Genomic DNA, 18,239 nt, shown 5'->3' with positions numbered 1-18,239 from the left:
GATTTGCGATATCGGATGCCATAACGCTGACCCACGGAACGCAGCAAGAGGCAGGAGGAGATCGGCTGGAGTCAATGGAGGGATCGCACTGTACTCCAGCATGCATGCTCACTTTTATGTATACTGTATTTGTCACTTCCATTTATCAATCTCTGAACAGAACACTCCCCGGTATCTACCAGTTCTCATAATATGTAGGGCAAGAAGCCTGACAGTGAATGCCATGAATGTTACATACAGTATGGACTATACACACATGCAGAGAGCTCTCCTCTGCATGCTCTCGGGACAAGAAGAACATCAAAGAGTGGAACTGAACGTGCCATAGCGCCTAGCTCAATTCAGAGCATACATTTCATCCGGTAATCACTAGTCTTACCGTGTAACCCCTGATTGTATGACCATATCATGGTGTACTGTTTCTCGTCTCGACACGAGAAAATCACTGATGGCGAGATATGGTGCATGTGACTGTACATGGGGATTGGGGAGGATGGGTGGGAAACTACGTGAGTTTGATGGCGACGAAGGGTTCAGAACCTGACGGCAGGAGCGGTGCCGGCTCTCATGAGCAATCGAGTTCGGAGCTCGCCAGCCTCCGCTTCAGCGACTCGTTCTCCTTCCGGAGCTTCATCACCTTCTGCTTCAGCGATTCCACGTGCTGGACCGAGACCGAGTCCCTTTGCTGCTCTGCCTGCTTCATCTTCAGAATCCTCACTGGGTCAAAAAAACAAAAAAAGATCAAATTGCTGTCAAGAAGGTGTTAACTGGCACAAAAAAGCGTGAATGGACAACCCAAAACTGTTTGAAATCTGCACGGTTTGACAAAAACACTTGTTTATTTGGCCCACCACTCCAGATTACACTTACGCTCATTCTCTGCAGTTTTAAGCTTCCTTTGCGTGTCGTCTTTCTCCTCCTGTTCCACCATGATCACATCGTGCAAATCCTGGATATCGTTTTTATCTGTAACAGGAGCACGGGGGTGTTTACATTATCAGAGATAAGAGGCAATAATCCAAGGGATTATTAGCATGGAACGCAAGTTTAGAGCATTACACTTCATATGTACTTCAGCAGTGACCTGCTCCAACTTGCTACCTAGCATGTCAATGTGAGCTTTATGAGCACCCAGGTCCAACTTGAGTTGTTTTATCGCAGCCTCATCCGCAGCTTGCTGAACAAGAGCACAGCTGGTTGTAGCGGAAGTTAGCTCTTCAATTTTCACAAAACAATCAACAGGATAATTTGATCTGAATCTCCAGCTTCTCCCTACAGTAATATGTCACCTCCCATGGAACGTTTCTTTACCTGAGCTTGCTCTCCAGGGCATTGCAGTTCATTTCATTGTCATGCTTAAGTTGCTCGACCTCCCTCTTATGCTCCTGTTTGAATATAAGACTCATGTTAGATTGATTTTATGGATTAACTGGATGCTTGGAAGCACTTAACTACCTCTTCCATGGATAGCAATCTGCTATTTGCTTTTCCTAATTCTTCCTTCAGACTTTGAGCTTCTGTGTGATATTTAATCTGAATAAAATCAATCATATCAGAAATAGTACATATTTTGATGGGCATGATTTTATTGCATATTAACCTAGCATCTTGCCTTATAGTTAAACTTCATATATTGTCAGCTTTCAAGCGCAAACAGAAAAACAATCAGACCAAATTGTACAATTCAGAAGTTAATATCGAATGGACCAGAATGTCAACACAAGAATTATAGTCCTTCCATGAACTAAATCTCACAAGTGAGCAGACAGTCTCGAGCTAAGACCATCAACTTAACAGAATTCATCTACATCCAGAAGTTGACGACCGACGATGAAAACTAATTTAGTTATTTCATCATCATATAGTATTATAAATTCACCAGCCCTAGCGTAGCATTGTAACTGCACATAGCATTACGTAAGTAGCAAACTACCTGGTTGGTGAACTTGAATAAAGTTTCCGTGTACAGCCTCCTTAACCGCTCATTATCTGCGCAACAGAAAAAAAAAACTCAATGCTTCTTCCAACCTCAGCAAGCAATGGAAATTATCACCTACTATTACATGATTGACATTAACTGGAAAGCAAAAAATAAAATAAAAATGAAGCTGGACTGTACTGTGGAAGAATGCTGGAATTTCAGTTAAACCTTTCTTGAGATCTGTTATATGCGACTCAAGAGCTTCACGCTTCTTGGATTCAGAACTGCAGTTCACTCTTAAAGCCTGGGCCTCAGCTAGTGCATCTTTATACCCCTGTTCAGAACAAAGAGCCAGTAAACAACAGAAGATCAACACATCACAGGAAATAAATACTTGGATACAGATCAATTTTCTTAGGCAATGAAAACTGTTAGATTAGAAGTCGGTGGAAACACTTGAGTTCTGGAAGCAGCAGAAATTACAAAACCACTCTCTCCTGCCCCACAGACTATGCTACATATATTTTGGTTTACTGGGGACTTAGGAATTGAAATAGCATCTCAATCGAGGAATAATTTGCAGTGGGTTCGACGGAGAATCGAGCGCTGGAGTTGAGCTACTGTGGAAATTTCCCTGCACAGCAGCATCCCTCCATGTCAATGGGACGAGTCGCTCCTCGGCATAACCAATCGGCTACCACAATCCGCAGCATTGGCCAAAAATGCAATCATACGGGAAGGGAGGCTGCTACCAACAAAGACGCAAAATGCTCTCGATTCCGCCAATGCCGTCGGAGACAATCTGTTCGGCGTTGTCCATCTCGTAGACATTTCATCTAACACCTGAGCGTATGTGTGTTGGCGTTCCTCCGGAAGGTTCGAAGATTGCTACGACGGCTCGAGTTCTTCGGCACCTGAACGTGGCGTTGATCCAAACCTAAAATCCGAGACGGACGGGGTGCGAGCGAGGCGCGAACCAGCGGGAGCGGGACGGTGGTAGGGTGGGATGCCGCGGTGCGGGGCTACTGACCTGGGAGAAGCGGTGGAAGTTCCGGAGCAGCGACTCCAGCTCCCCATCCCCCGCCGCCGTCGTCGCCGCCGCAGCCGCCGCCATCGCCGCGCGTCACCTGTCCTGAGCTCCCCGCGTTGCTCTCGTGCTCTGGTCGTGGTGGTGGTGGGACGCGGCGGCGAAAGTGAAAATTAACCAAGCCCAAGCCTTACACTAACCTCTGTGACGAAAAACAAAATTATGAACAGGCCCAAATGGATTTCTTTTAGGGGTAAAAAATAGATTTCTTTTGTGGTGTCAAATTGATTGTCGAATGTCATGGTTCATACATTAGCGCAGATGGGCCTGATGGAGATTTCTATCTCTGACAGAGTCTTTACCCGGTCTAACAACCAGAGTTCCCCTATCTTTGCTGTTCTTGATAGAGCGTTCACTTCTGTGAACCGGGATGTCCATTTCCCTTTTTCAACCTTGTCTGCACTCCACAAAGTAGGGAGTGACCACACTCCTTTGGTCCTTGACACTGGAGCTAGAACCCCATCTAACCCTAAACCGTTTAGGTTTGAAAAATGGTGGCTATCCCAGCCTGGGTTCCATCAAATGGTTACAGAAATTTGGAATTCTGCGTCCTCTTCTAGCTCTTCAGCTGATAACTGGATGACTAAAACTAGGGTCCTAAGAAATAAATAAAAGGATGGCGTATTAACAGAGAAGCAGCTTTGAAAAAGAAAAAAAAGGCACTCCTTGTGGAGTTTGATAACCTTGATGTCTTATCTGAATCTCAGCAGCTCTCTGCTACTGATTTTGATAGGATGAAGAGTATTAAAAAGGAACTTGATGAGATTTGGAAAAAAAGAGGAAACTGCCTTATGGCAGAGATCTAGGGATAGAAAAAATTTGGAGGGAGATAGGAACAATGCTTACTTCCATGCCCTTGCCAATCATAGGCATAGGAAGAATCATCTTACTGAGTTGAATGGCCCTAACGGTGTGGTTACTTCTACCAAGGATATGCTTGAGGTAGCTACTTCCTTCTATAAGGATTTGTTTGCTTTTGAACCCAAACCTGACATCCACTTGGATGATGATTTTTGGTCCATTGAGGACATGGTTAGTGATGAGGATAGAGAGCTTTTAGAGAGACCTTTTTCTGAAGAGGAAATTAAGCAAGCTATTATGAGTTCCTATTCTAGTGGTGCTCCTGGCCCTGATGGCCTCTCCTTTTTGTTACCAAACCTTCTGCGAGTTGATCAAAAAGGATTTTATGTAGATGGTTAAAGATTTTGAGAATGGTGATTTAGACATGTATAAGCTGAATTATGCCATTATTACCCTCATACCTAAAGTGCCTCTCGCTAAAGACATGAATTTTTTTAGACCTATTAGTTTGAGTAATTGTGCTGTCAAGATTTTCTCTAAAGCTATGACCACTAGGGTGTCCCCTTTGTGTGACAAGCTTATTCTACTAATCATACTACCTTTATTAAAGGCAGATTTATTTTAGAAAGTGTGGTTATGGCCCATGAGGTTATTCATGAGATACACAGATCTGGCTCTAGTGGGTTGATTCTTAATCTTGATTATGAGAAAGCCTATTATAGAGTGAGTTGGGATTTTCTTAAGAAAATGCTTCTTTCTAGAGGCTTTGGCAGTAAATGGGTTGGTTGGGCTATGTCTACCATTCACCAGGGTACATTCCATGTTAAAATTAATGACACAAATGGACCCCACTTTGCTGGGGGGAAAGGCTTGAAGCAAGGTGATCCTCACTCCCCTTTGCTGTTTAACTTGGTGGCTGATGTCTTTTCTAAGATGCTCCAGAAAGCTGTCAATAGAAACTTGATCTGTGGGCTGCTGCCTCATGCCATTCCTGGAGGGTGGTGATGATACTATTCTCTTCCTAGATAATTCTCTAGCTTGTGCTAAAAATTTGAAATGGATTTTAACCTGCTTTGAGAAACTCTTTGGTTTGAATTTTCACAAGAGTGATTTGCATACTATTAATGTTTCTGATCATTTATCAAAAGACTTTGCCCAAGTTTTCTGTTGTCAACTTGGGGATTTCCCCTTTAAATACCTAGGGGTGCCTTTGCATTTTAAAAAACTTAGAAGGGAAGATCTTCAACCCATTATAGACAGGATTATTAAGAATATAGCTGGTTGGCTGGGGAGATTTCTCTCCTACAGGGGCAAACTGATCCTTCTTACTACTTGTATTGCCAGTATTCCTGCCTACTTAATGTCTATTGTTAAATTTCCCAAATGGGCTATTGATATTATTACTTCTCAAATGTCTCACTTTTTCTGGGGTAATGTGGGTGACAACCACAAATATCATCTTGCTAGCTGGGACTAATTTCCAGGAAGAAAGAATTTGGTGGTATGGGGTTCCCAACCTTAGAGAATTCAATGTGGCCCTTTTGGCTTCTTGGGGGAAAAGATTTTATGATGATAGAGATGGTGATTGGAAAAAGATTATGGCCTACAAATATAATAGTAACAATCCCAATTTCTTCAGTACTAGGGCTACTTTGGGGTCCCCATTCATGAAAAGTCTATCTTGGGCGCTTGCAGCATCTAAAAACTTTTATAGGTGGATCCCTGGAGATGGTAAGATTATTGCCTTTTGGCATGACATTTGGGTTGGGAACTGCTCCCTAAAACTGCATTTTGGGACCTGTTTGATATTTGTCAATAGCAAGAGGCTACTCTTGCACAGGTCTGGGTGGGAGGTGAACGCCAACTCACTTTTAGGAGGTGTGTGGATGAAGGGGCTCTGGTTAGATGGGATGAGCTAACTAATTTAGTTAAACATGTTGTGTTGTCTCCTATGTGGATGCTGGATTCTTCCAGCAAGTATTCTGTCAAGTCCTTTTACAAAATGATCAACTTTGGGGGGGGGGGGAGGGTGCCTGCTGAGATTAAAGATGAAATATGGAAAATTAAGATCCCTCCCAATATACATGTGTTCCTGTGGCTGATTTATCTACTATATCTAAATAGGGGCTCCCCACTACCGGATTTCTTTCAACATGCAACCTATCCACATCAGCGGTCGACATGTAGCCATACACCTCAGCAAATCTTCCACCTCAGCAAAGAATAATCCACCTAACAAATCAGTGATTTAACCTTTTTAGCACACAATGTCGGTTCCTCTTCGTCTTCTGAAACGTAGTCTATCTATTCTTTAAGAGCCGGGGCGCACTCCCACACGGTCCACCCAACACTTGGCCTCCAGCAGCAGCGCCCCTCAATCTCCTCTCGGGTCGTCTTCTTCATTCTTCGTCTGATGGTGATTCCCTAAGCGAGATGAAGGGCCGAGCCAAATTCCATCACTCCCCCAATCTCCGATATGGCATAATTAGTAGCTAACCACAAGCCGTCTCTACACCACGAAGCAGATGCAAATATCAGGTGGTAGACGCCCCAATATGTGCATAGTTGCAGATTAATTAGGCGAGTAGAGGTCTTTCATCCCACGTCTCTTGCTGAACTTTGCATCCACCTACAGTTCGTCCATTTTGCTTCCGGTCAAAAGAATAGTCTTGCCAATACGTTGTGGGTAAAAATGTTAGATCGAGAACGTTCCAATATATCACTGCATCACGCCCTAAATCAAAGATGATGATCCCACCGTCGCTAGCCACGGCGGCGCCGCCCGATGACTTCGTGGAGGTCCTGGACGTGCGTTGCGTGGGGTGTAGAGAGAAGTTGGAGGAGGGAAGTGGGCTACCCTGATTACGGCACGCCGCTTGCTCCGTCATGAGCTCATGCCGCCACACCGGTGGAAGGCAATGACCCTGCCGCACGGTGCCATGGACGCACTCGAGACAAGGCCATCGTGTGGCGCCTGCGGCGGGCTCCGGAGCATGCCGTTCGAGCTATCGCGCTGCGCCTCCCCGCTCCACGGCACCAAGCTGGCCGTCCTCCGGCGGACATCTGGAATTACGTCATCTCATCCCCGCGGGCTGCCATCTTGCTGGTCGCCATTGCATCTATCCCACAGATTGTTGTTGCTTGGCTGCTTGGGAGGTATATATCTCTATGAGGTTTTTCTATTGTAGGTTCTAATTTTGATATTACAGAATCAAAGAAATTGCAATTCAATTGAAAAACAAACCACCGCTTCATATAATACATTGTTTCGTCTCACGCCGGTTTAAGTATAGAACAGAGAGCCTTTCTCCCAGTCTTTTGATGATTTTTGATATGAAACTTTGTAGTGTGATGGGATCGACATTTGAATTTATACCTATGATCCTGTGGCATTTACAAGTATACTGGTTGCTGAAATGCCCCAGCATGCGTTTTGCCGGTTTTCTCATTTTGGTTTCACTTTCTATTTCGTCTTTTATTTTTCAGTTTCTCTTTTATTTTTCATTTCTCTTTTATTTTTCATTTCCATTTCCTTTCTTTTTTTCTTCAGTTTTCTTTTTTCCGACTTTCTTTCATTTTTCATTTTTCGTTTTCATCAAATTCATGAACTTTTCACAATTTCACAAACTTTTTAATTATTGTTTTTATTTTTACAAAATTTATGAACTTTCCTTAAACTCGTGTAATTTTTCCAAAATATTTGTATCTCTTGAAATTACATTTTTTTTCCAAATCTTGTGAACTTTTATTGTAATTCGTGATTTTCTTTCATTTTTTGTTTTTTTTTCAAATTACAAACTTTTTAAGTCGTGGATTTTTTTTGGAGATTCACGGACTTTTTACAAATTTATGAATATTCTTTTCAAATCACATGATTTTATTAAAATACTTTTTTTCCAAATTTTCAAAATCTTCTTTTCTCCTTCTATAAATTCAATGTTCAACTCACCGTGGTCGGCGGTCAAATGTAGCAGGTCTACCAGTTAACTGATTTAAAACAAAACGCAGTTTGTCCGGCCCATACTCCCGCGCGTGTTGGTGCCAGCTCTCTTAGCTCGCCCCCAAGGTGCCAATTAGGAACTCTCCATGAGTCTACTGAATGCGCATTGTGTGGGTGATGGAATGCCATGAGGTTAGAGATTTTCCAGTCCTCACATATCCGATTATTCGAATATGATGAGTTTATGTTGGTGTGTCAAGATTTTTGTGTTGGTTTGATTTTTGTGTACACCTAACATGTTAGGCACATTATATAAGAAATATGGGCCTCATTTCCGTGCAAGATGTAGGGGTGCATAGTGACGTCCTGCATAGACCCGCTGAAGCGCTGAATTAGCACAACTTTGCCTAACGCCGTCACAACCTAGCTAGAACTAACTTTGTCTAATTTGCATATGAAGCGGGATGGGCTCGGGCGCTGCCTTGCATCCCTAGCAAGATGTGAGACCCACTGATGTCTATGTCGTTTAGCTGGAACACAATTGATCCAATCGAACTTAGTTCATTTTTCTCACTTAGTCGGAACGCAACGAAACCTTAAAACTTACTTGGGTATCAACTCAAGATATCTAACTAGAGTATCACTCCTTATGCTTTCATTTTCATGGGGAACGATGCATGCACCAGATGCGAGTGAGACATTCCTGCCATCTGTACAAGCAAATATGAGTATGAGCAGGGAGCGGTTCTCATAGCAAGGAGGACCAATGACATAGGTGGGTGTTCGACAAGGGTGCATGAGTGTGGGTACGGTACATGCACTATGTGTTGATGAGACTAGGGTGACATTTAGTAACATTATAAGTCCACAAAATTACAAGTCAGTGCAGAGGGGGGCTTGCTAATGCAGCGTGCTAGAGTATGATGACAAAGCACATCGCTTTGGGACATTTAAAAAATTGTTCGTCTCATTACAGTGTATGCATATATTTATTTATTTTCTCCCTTTACTTCGCACGGGCATATGTGCTAGTGTAAGAAGGTGGTAGACGCCGCAATATGTGCATAGTTGCAGATTAATTAGGTGAGTAGAGGTCTTTCATCCCACGTCTCTTGCTGAACTTTGCATCCACCTACAGTTCGTCCATTTTGCTTCCGGTCAAAAGAATAGTCTTGCCAATACGTTGTGGGTAAAAATGTTAGATCGAGAACGTTCCGATATATCACTGCATCACGCCCTCAATCAAAGATGATGATCCCACCGTCGCTAGCCACGGCGGCGCCGCCCGATGACTTTGTGGAGGTCCTGGACGTGCGTTGCGTGGGGTGTAGAGAGAAGTTGGAGGAGGGAAGTGGGCTACCCTGATTGCGGCACGCCGCTTGCTCCGTCATGAGCTCATGCCGCCACACCGGTGGAAGGCAATGACCCTGCCGCACGGTGCCATGGACGCACTCGAGACAAGGCCATCGTGTGGCGCCCGCGGCGGGCTCCGGAGCATGCCGTTCGAGCTATCGCGCTGCGCCTCCCCGCTCCACGGCACCAAGCTGGCCGTCCTCCGGCGGACATCTGGAATTACGTCATCTCATCCCCGCGGGCTGCCATCTTGTTGGTCGCCATTGCATCTATCCCACAGATTGTTGTTGCTTGGCTGCTTGGGAGGTATATATCACTATGGGGTTTTTCTATTGTAGGTTCTAATTTTGATATTACAGAATCAAAGAAATTGCAATTCAATTGAAAAACAAACCACCGCTTCATATAATACATTATTTCGTCTCACGCCGTTTTAAGTATAGAACAGAGAGCCTTTCTCCCAGTCTTTTGATGATTTTTGATATGAAACTTTGTAGTGTGATGGGATCGATATTTGAATTTATACCTATGATCCTGTGGCATTTACAAGTATACTGGTTGCTGAAATGCCCCAGCATGCATTTTGCCGGTTTTCTCATTTTGGTTTCACTTTCTATTTCGTCTTTTATTTTTCAGTTTCTCTTTTATTTTTCATTTCTCTTTTATTTTTCATTTCCATTTCCTTTCTTTTTTTCTTCAGATTTCTTTTTTCCGACTTTCTTTCATTTTTCATTTTTCGTTTTCATCAAATTCATGAACTTTTCACAATTCCACAAACTTTTTAATTTTTGTTTTTATTTTTACAAAATTTATGAACTTTCCTTAAACTCGTGTAATTTTCCCAAAATATTTGAATCTCTTGAAATTACATTTTTTTCCAAATCTTGTGAACTTTTATTGTAATTCGTGATTTTCTTTCATTTTTTGTTTTTTTTTCAAATTACAAACTTTTTAAGTCGTGGATTTTTTTTGGAGATTCACGGACTTTTTACAAATTTATGAATATTCTTTTCAAATCACATGATTTTATTAAAAGACTTTTTTTTTCCAAATTTTCAAAATCTTCTTTTCTCCTTCTATAAATTCAATGTTCATCTCACCGTGGGCGGCGGTCAAATGTAGGAGGTCTACCAGTTAACTGATTTAAAACAAAATGCAGTTTGTCCGGCCCATACTCTCGCGCGTGTTGGTGCCAGCTATCTTAACTCGCCCCCAAGGTGCCAATTAGGAACTCTCCATGAGGCTACTGAATGCGCATTGTGTGGGTGATGGAATGCCATGAGGTTAGAGATTTTCCAGTCCTCACATATCCGATTATTCGAATATGATGAGTTTATGTTGGTGTGTCAAGTTTTTTGTGTTGGTTTGATTTTTGTGTACACCTAACATGTTAGGCACATTATATAAGAAATATGGGCCTCATTTCCGTGCAAGATGTAGGGGTGCATAGTGACGTCCTGCATAGACCCGCTCAAGCGCTGAATTAGCACAACTTTACCTAACGCCATCACAACCTAGCTAGAACTAACTTTGTCTAATTTGCATATGAAGCGGGATGGGCTCGGGCGCTGCCTTGCATCCCTAGCAAGATGTGAGACCCATTGGTGTCTATGTCGTTTAGCTGGAACACAATTGATCCAATCGAACTTAGTTCATTTTTCTCACTTAGTCGGAACCCAACGAAACCTTAAAACTTACTTGGGTATCAACTCAAGATTTCTAACTAGAGTATCACTCCTTATGCTTTCATTTTCAGGGGGACGATGCATGCACCAGATGCGAGTGAGACATTCCTGCCATCTGTACAAGCAAATACGAGTATGAGCAGGGAGCGGTTCTCATAGCAAGGAGGACCAATGACATGGGTGTGTCTTCGACAAGGGTGCATGAGTGTGGGCACGGTACATGCACTATTTGTTGATGAGACTAGGGTGACATTTAGTAACATTATAAGTCCACAAAATTACAAGTCAGTGCAGAGGGGGGCTTGCTAATGCAGCATGCTAGAGTATGATGACAAAGCACATCGCTTTGGGGCATTTAAAAAATTGTTCGTCTCATTACAGTGTATGCATATATTTATTTATTTTCTCCCTTTACTTCGCATGGGCATATGTGCTAGTGTAAGAAGGTGGTAGACGCCCCAATATATGCATAGTTGCAGATTAATTAGGTGAGTAGAGGTCTTTCATCCCACGTCTCTTGCTGAACTTTGCATCCACCTACAGTTCGTCCATTTTGATTCCGGTCAAAAGAATAGTCTTGCCAATACGTTGTGGGTAAAAATGTTAGACCGAGAACGTTCCGATATATCACTGCATCACGCCCTAAATCAAAGATGATGCTCCCACCGTCGCTAGCCACGGCGGCGCCGCCCGATGACTTCGTGGAGGTCCTGGACGTGCGTTGCATGGGGTGTAGAGAGAAGTTGGAGGAGGGAAGTGGGCTACCCTGATTGCGGCATGCCGCTTGCTCCGTCATGAGCTCATGCCGCCACACCGGTGGAAGGCAATGACCCTGCCGCACGGTGCCACGGATGGACTCGAGACAAGGCTATCGTGTGGCGCCTGCGGCGGGCTCCGGAGCATGCCGTTCGAGCTATCGCGCTGCGCCTCCCCGCTCCACGGCACCAAGCTGGCCGTCCTCCGGCGGACATCTGGAATTACGTCATCTCATCCCCGCGGGCTGCCATCTTGCTGGTCGCCATTGCATCTATCCCACAGATTGTTGTTGCTTGGCTGCTTGGGAGGTATATATCTCTGTAGGGTTTTTCTATTGTAGGTTCTAATTTGGATATTACAGAATCAAAGAAATTGCAATTCAATTGAAAAACAAACCACCTCTTCATATAATACATTGTTTCGTCTCACGCCGGTTTAAGTATAGAACAGAGAGCCTTTCTCCCAGTCTTTTGATGATTTTTGATATGAAACTTTGTAGTGTGATGGGCTCGACATTTGAATTTATACCTATGATCCTGTGGCATTTACAAGTATACTGGTCGCTGAAATGCCCTAGCATGCGTTTTGCCGGTTTTCTCATTTTGGTTTCACTTTCTATTTCGTCTTTTATTTTTCAGTTTCTCTTTTATTTTTCATTTCTCTTTTATTTTTCATTTCCATTTCCTTTCTTTTTTTCTTCAGTTTTCTTTTTTCCGACTTTCTTTCGTTTTTCATTTTTCGTTTTCATCAAATTCATGAACTTTTCACAATTTCACAAACTTTTTAATTTTTGTTTTTATTTTTACGAAATTTACGAACTTTCCTTAAACTCGTGTAATTTTCCCAAAATATTTGAATCTTTTGAAATTACATTTTTTCCCAAATCTTGTGAACTTTTATTGTAATTCGTGATTTTCTTTCATTTTTTGTTTTTTTTTTCAAATTACAAACTTTTTAAGTCGTGGAATTTTTTTGGAGATTCATGTACTTTTTACAAATTTATGAATATTCTTTTCAAATCACATGATTTTATTAAAAGACTTTTTTTCCAAATTTTCAAAATCTTCTTTTCTCCTTCTATAAATTCAATGTTCAACTCGCCGTGGTCGGCGGTCAAATGTAGGAGGTCTACCAGTTAACTGATTTAAAACAAAACGCGGTTTGTCCGGCCCATACTCTCGCACGTGTTGGTGCCAGCTATCTTAGCTCGCGCCCAAGGTGCCAATTAGGAACTCTCCATGAGCCTACTGAATGCGCATTGTGTGGGTGATGGAATGCCATAAGGTTAGAGATTTTCCAGTCCTCACATATCCGATTATTCGAATATGATGAGTTTATATTGGTGTGTCAAGATTTTTGTGTTGGTTTGATTTTTGTGTACACCTAACATGTTAGGCACATTATATAAGAAATATGGGCCTCATTTCCGTGCAAGATGTAGGGGTGCATAGTGACGTCCTGCATAGACCCGCTCAAGCGCTGAATTAGCACAACTTTGCCTAACGCCATCACAACCTAGCTAGAACTAACTTTGTCTAATTTGCATATGAAGCGGGATGGGCTCGGGCGCTGCCTTGCATCCCTAGCAAGATGTGAGACCCATTGGTGTCTATGTCGTTTAGCTGGAACACAATTGATCCAATCGAACTTAGTTCATTTTTCTCACTTAGTCGGAACCCAACGAAACCTTAAAACTTACTTGGGTATCAACTCAGGATTTCTAACTAGAGTATCACTCCTTATGCTTTCATTTTCGTGGGGGACGATGCATGCACCAGATGCGAGTGAGACATTCCTGCCATCTGTACAAGCAAATACGAGTATGAGCAGGGAGCGGTTCTCATAGCAAGGAGGACCAATGACATGGGTGGGTCTTCGACAAGGGTGCATGAGTGTGGGTACGGTACATGCACTATGTGTTGATGAGACTAGGGTGACATTTAGTAACATTATAAGTCCACAAAATTACAAGTCAGTGCAGAGGGGGGCTTGCTAATGCAGCGTGCTAGAGTATGATAACAAAGCACATCGCTTTGGGGCATTTAAAAAATTGTTCGTCTCATTACAGTGTATGCATATATTTATTTATTTTCTCCCTTTACTTCGCACGGGCATATGTGCTAGTGTAAGTAGGTGGTAGACGCCCCAATATATGCATAGTTGCAGATTAATTAGGTGAGTAGAGGTCTTTCATCCCACATCTCTTGCTGAACTTTGCATCCACCTACAGTTCGTCCACTTTGATTCCGGTCAAAAGAATAGTCTTGCCAATACGTTGTGGGTAAAAATGTTAGATCGAGAACGTTCCAATATATCACTGCATCATGCCTTAAATCAAAGATGATGATCCCACCGTCGCTAGCCACGGCGACGCGGCCCGATGACTTCGTGGAGGTCCTGGACGTGCATTGCGTGGGGTGCAGTGAGAAGTTGGAGGAGGGAAGTGGGCTACCCTGATTGCGGCACGCCGTTTGCTCCGTCCTGAGCTCATGCCGCCACACCGGTGGAAGGCAATGACCCTGCCGCACGGTGCCACAGAAGCACTCGAGACAAGGCCAACGTGTGGCGCCTGCGGCGGGCTCCGGAGCATGCCGTTCGAGCTATCGCACTGCGCCTCCCCGCTCCACGGCACCAAGCTGGCCGTCCTCCGGCGGACATCTGGAATTACGTCATCTCATCCCCGCGGGCTGCCATCTTGCTGGTCGCCATTGCATCTATCCCACAGATTGTTGTTGCTTGGCTGCTTGGGAGGTATATATCTCTGTAGGGTTTTTCTATTGTAGGTTCTAATTTTGATATTACAGAATCAAAGAAATTGCAATTCAATTGAAAAACAAACCACCTCTTCATATAATACATTGTTTCGTCTCACGCCGGTTTAAGTATAGAACAGAGAGCCTTTCTCCCAGTCTTTTGATGATTTTTGATATGAAACTTTGTAGTGTGATGGGATCAACATTTGAATTTATACCTATGATCCTGTGGCATTTACAAGTATACTGGTCGCTGAAATGCCAGACAGCTTCTTTTCCCATGAACAACTAATATATGGCATATTGTTGAAGATATATCATTCTTGCTCTAATCATATTGGTTATTTCTCATCTGTAGATTAGTAGGGGAGACGTGCGAAACAAAAAAAATATGATAAAGCATTATGTAATTACGAGTCATTTTTACTGACAATGATGATAGTTCTATTTGACAGTTTCGTATGATCTTAAACATATTATCAATATAATTTGTGCTACTAATTCCCGCTGCAACGCGCGGGGAGTCCACTAGTTATAATAAAAGTTGACCAGAGATAATCTGGCCAAGCGTAGACATGTAGGGGATAAGACTTGTGTCTTTTGCAATGAACCAGAAACAATTCAACATCTCTTTTTTAACTGTATTGTTGCTAGACAAGTGTGGGAGCTGGTGGCTAAAGTTTTAGCATTAATATACCTGACTCTTTTGCTATGTTATCTTCCTTTTGGAAGAAAAGGAAACATTGTGAAGCTCTTAACATAAGTACTGTTGCTACCTTGTGGAGCTTATGGCATTTGCGAAATGACTTTGTTTTCCACCGGAGAAGATGGCGAAGTATACGCTGTGCTTTGGATCTGTTGGGCGCAAAAATCAGGCAATGGAAAATCCTATGTTCAGAGGCTCAGGGTGCGCTTCTTCTCTGGTGATTAAGATTGTTGAACCATCAAAGAGGGGAATTGCTTAGGATTGCCTGGTGCTAAACTCTGGAGCATCACTGGGTTTTTGCGTTTGCTAGTTTACCATCTCTGCTTTGATCTATCTGTGCGCTGGCATGTATGATTACCTGGCTTTGTATCTCACGTGGAACCTCTTAAAAACTCAGTTGTAATAGGGTAGCTCTTAAAAACCCTGGCTGGTTGCCGTGAGCGCTATTAACAGTCTTTTCTTCGGTTTGCCTTGGCTTTAATAAAAGTTGGGGCGGGGAGAAACCCCTTTCAGTTCAAAAAAAAAAACATTAGCACAATTGTGTGCGAAATTACATAGCTGGACACGAGCACATATGCTCTCGGATGAATAGTAAATTAAAATAAATAGCAAAAGAAAACTGAAATTCTTATTCGTCCAAGATGAACAAGTTTTCTGTGGGCGTGCAAAGTTTCATGACAATGTGACATAGGAGGAGCTCGGGACACAAAAAACAGAATCAGTGTTCCAAAACAAAAAATTCTAACCTTTCTCAAAACTCTGTTGTTTCTTTGTCCAGAACCCCTACGATATCATATCGCCACAAATTTTTACATACACCTAGAAAACCTGTGCATCTTTCATGTCAAAGAAAAAACCTTATTTATTTTTTGCTATTTATTTTGATTTTATTGTTCATCATCAGGAGCAGATGCTCCCCAACACCAAAACGTTGTCCTCAATTGTGTGCTTCTTCTGATGATTTTATCCTATGTAATGTAAATTATTGGACAAACTCTTTGTAGTGAATTTCTATGATCAATAAAGAGGGAAATTCTCTAAAAAAATATTACATTGGTAAAAAAATTCATCATATAATATTCAAGTGGGTAATTGCCTTGGAATCCTCCTTTATTCTAATTTTTGTTTTTTTAATCTTGCCATTAAAAGAGGTTTTCATGTGGTGTATTTTTTTTTTCAATCAAAGGAGCCTCCGGACCCCTTTTTCATTTAAGAAAATAGAGTCTTGTACAAGAGAAACAACATCGGCCATATATATACACCCAAAGCCTACAGAGCATGCATCCAGGGTGAAAAACTAAAAGAAAATGAAACTTAACAAAGGGAGATACATTGCCTTTCACATCCAGTAACTACAAGCTATAGGAGCATAACCACACACCGTTGAACTCAACCCAGAGCAGAGACTGTATATTACAGACCATGCAAGAGAAAGCAGTGGAACAAAGTAGTAAAGCCCAAAATCATTTTCACGGGTAGACACATATCCCATTGACCGTAGACCTCTAGCTTATGCTCTTTCTTGAAGATTTCACTCGTCACTTGAGCAAGTCTTCTAGACACCATGCACAACTTTTTTTTTGCAATCCTCTTTCCTATAGTATAAGGTTAGTGGGGACATTTGGAAGTATACTTGGAAGCAAGATTTGTTTCATGTTTTCCAAATACTCCATAAAAGTCCAGCAACACCTAAAGATATTATAGCCATATCCTTGCCAATATATCTACACAACCAATTATGTCATACATCAATAGGTAGTCCATAAAAGTCCAACAACACCTAAAGAGATTATAGTTGGATTTTGGGGTTTTGGAATTCCCCAAAGCAGCCCCAATAACATTCCGTAAAAACCTAGCTAGTGAGCAAGAAAATAAGAAGTGATATTACTCTCTTCATTGTCACGGAACTCAACTTCCTATTTCATGTCCACTCTTTGTTACTCAGTTTATCTTTGGTCAGAACCCCGTTTTTAGCAACAAGCCAGGAAAATGCTTTAACTTTTAAAGCCATTTTCATCCTCCACAACAACTTGTAGGGGGGAGACAACATGTCTAGCAATGATGTAATGATAAAGCGATTTAACCGAGAAAGTACCCAAGGTTGTGATCAACCACTTAACTTTGTTAGGTTCTTCGGTCGAAACAACTTGACCACAAATATCCGACAGATCATTCCACATAGCCAGGGTATCCCTGTACACGGATATCCTAAATATAATAAAATCGAAGGCCGGAAAATCTACTTCAACAAAAGAAAATCGAAGGTCAGTTGTTGCTTGTTCGGTAGAGTCCTCCCCGAGATATTTTGGCCCGAGACTCCCAGATTGGCGTACCACCCCAGTCCCAGACTCTAGACATGCCTTGGGGCCCTCTAGAAGGAGGAAACGGCGGTCCTTGTCATCCAAGACAAGGAGGCCAGACCAACGTTGGAACCCTCCAACCCCTTAGATCGACTAGGATTTGTAACCCTAGCATCCTTTATATATAAGTCGGGTATGGGCTAGACGATAGACACATTACCTTCGCCCTTGGGTACATCTACCATCTCCGAGATCACCATTGTACTATGTACCCCCCCCCCCCCAAATCCAATTAATGCAATGCGGGAGTAGGGTTTTACCTCCAGAGCAAGGGCCCGAACTTGGGTAACTTTGATCCTTGCTTCCCATCCAGGCTTTCCAGCTAGTTGTGGTACCCTAACGAAGCGTCTATCAGAATATACATCGGCTATAGGTGATGTGATCAAAACAATGTGTATCTCAACAACACATGATGTATTTGAATAAACAAGTTGTACCTTTGGTGGTACCTTGTTGCAACAACTTAAATGGTGTAGGTGCCGGTGATGGTGAGCAAAAGCTGGAGTCGTTGTGGTCGTAGTGGTCTAGCACAAATATACATATCAGTAATGAAAAGAGGAATATATTGAAATCTAGACCGAATGTCATGGTTCAATCCATTGGAAAATTTATTCTTTGTCCTTGGATTCGTTTATCTCAAAACAATGCATATAAAATTTCAGTCGTGGAGAGTAAGCACAGCCCGGTCTCAAAATTGCATTTCCGACATGTTCCCTTTTTTACCAATAATGTAGAATTGCTATATTTTGTTTCGTTTGTGTGGTACCCTCATAATGTACTCCATGGCCTACTAGCATAGTCAACCTTGACATTGTGAGTGGTTAAGTGTTAATCTAGTGTATTATGTTAAATTTGGCCCAAAGAATGTTAAATATTA

General features: G+C 42.3%; 1 protein-coding gene across 2 annotated transcripts; it reads right to left on the bottom strand.

Moving 5' to 3' along the window:
* Nucleotides 1–304: 304 nt before the first annotated feature.
* On the bottom strand, nucleotides 305–3,152 carry LOC123133820 (protein At-4/1). Of its 2 annotated transcripts, none has more exons than XM_044553223.1 (8): nucleotides 2,952–3,152; nucleotides 2,120–2,255; nucleotides 1,934–1,989; nucleotides 1,456–1,533; nucleotides 1,312–1,385; nucleotides 1,060–1,193; nucleotides 871–966; nucleotides 305–717 (listed from the first exon to the last, which is right to left on the bottom strand). In XM_044553223.1, exons 1-8 carry the CDS (start codon nucleotides 3,033–3,035, stop codon nucleotides 566–568), a joined length of 810 nt encoding a protein of 269 aa, XP_044409158.1. In that variant the 5' UTR covers nucleotides 3,036–3,152; the 3' UTR covers nucleotides 305–565. The 2 variants fall into 2 exon arrangements, with proteins under 2 accessions (XP_044409158.1, XP_044409159.1); XM_044553224.1 differs by having other exon boundaries at nucleotides 2,150–2,255; nucleotides 2,952–3,148.
* Nucleotides 3,153–18,239: the final 15,087 nt, after the last annotated feature.

The sequence above is a fragment of the Triticum aestivum genome, chromosome 6B (assembly GCF_018294505.1).
Source record: "Triticum aestivum cultivar Chinese Spring chromosome 6B, IWGSC CS RefSeq v2.1, whole genome shotgun sequence".
NCBI classification, from domain to species: Eukaryota; Viridiplantae; Streptophyta; class Magnoliopsida; order Poales; family Poaceae; genus Triticum; species Triticum aestivum.
The sequence above is the reverse complement of the archived record's forward strand: the minus strand, read 5'-3'. Positions and strand labels throughout refer to the sequence as shown.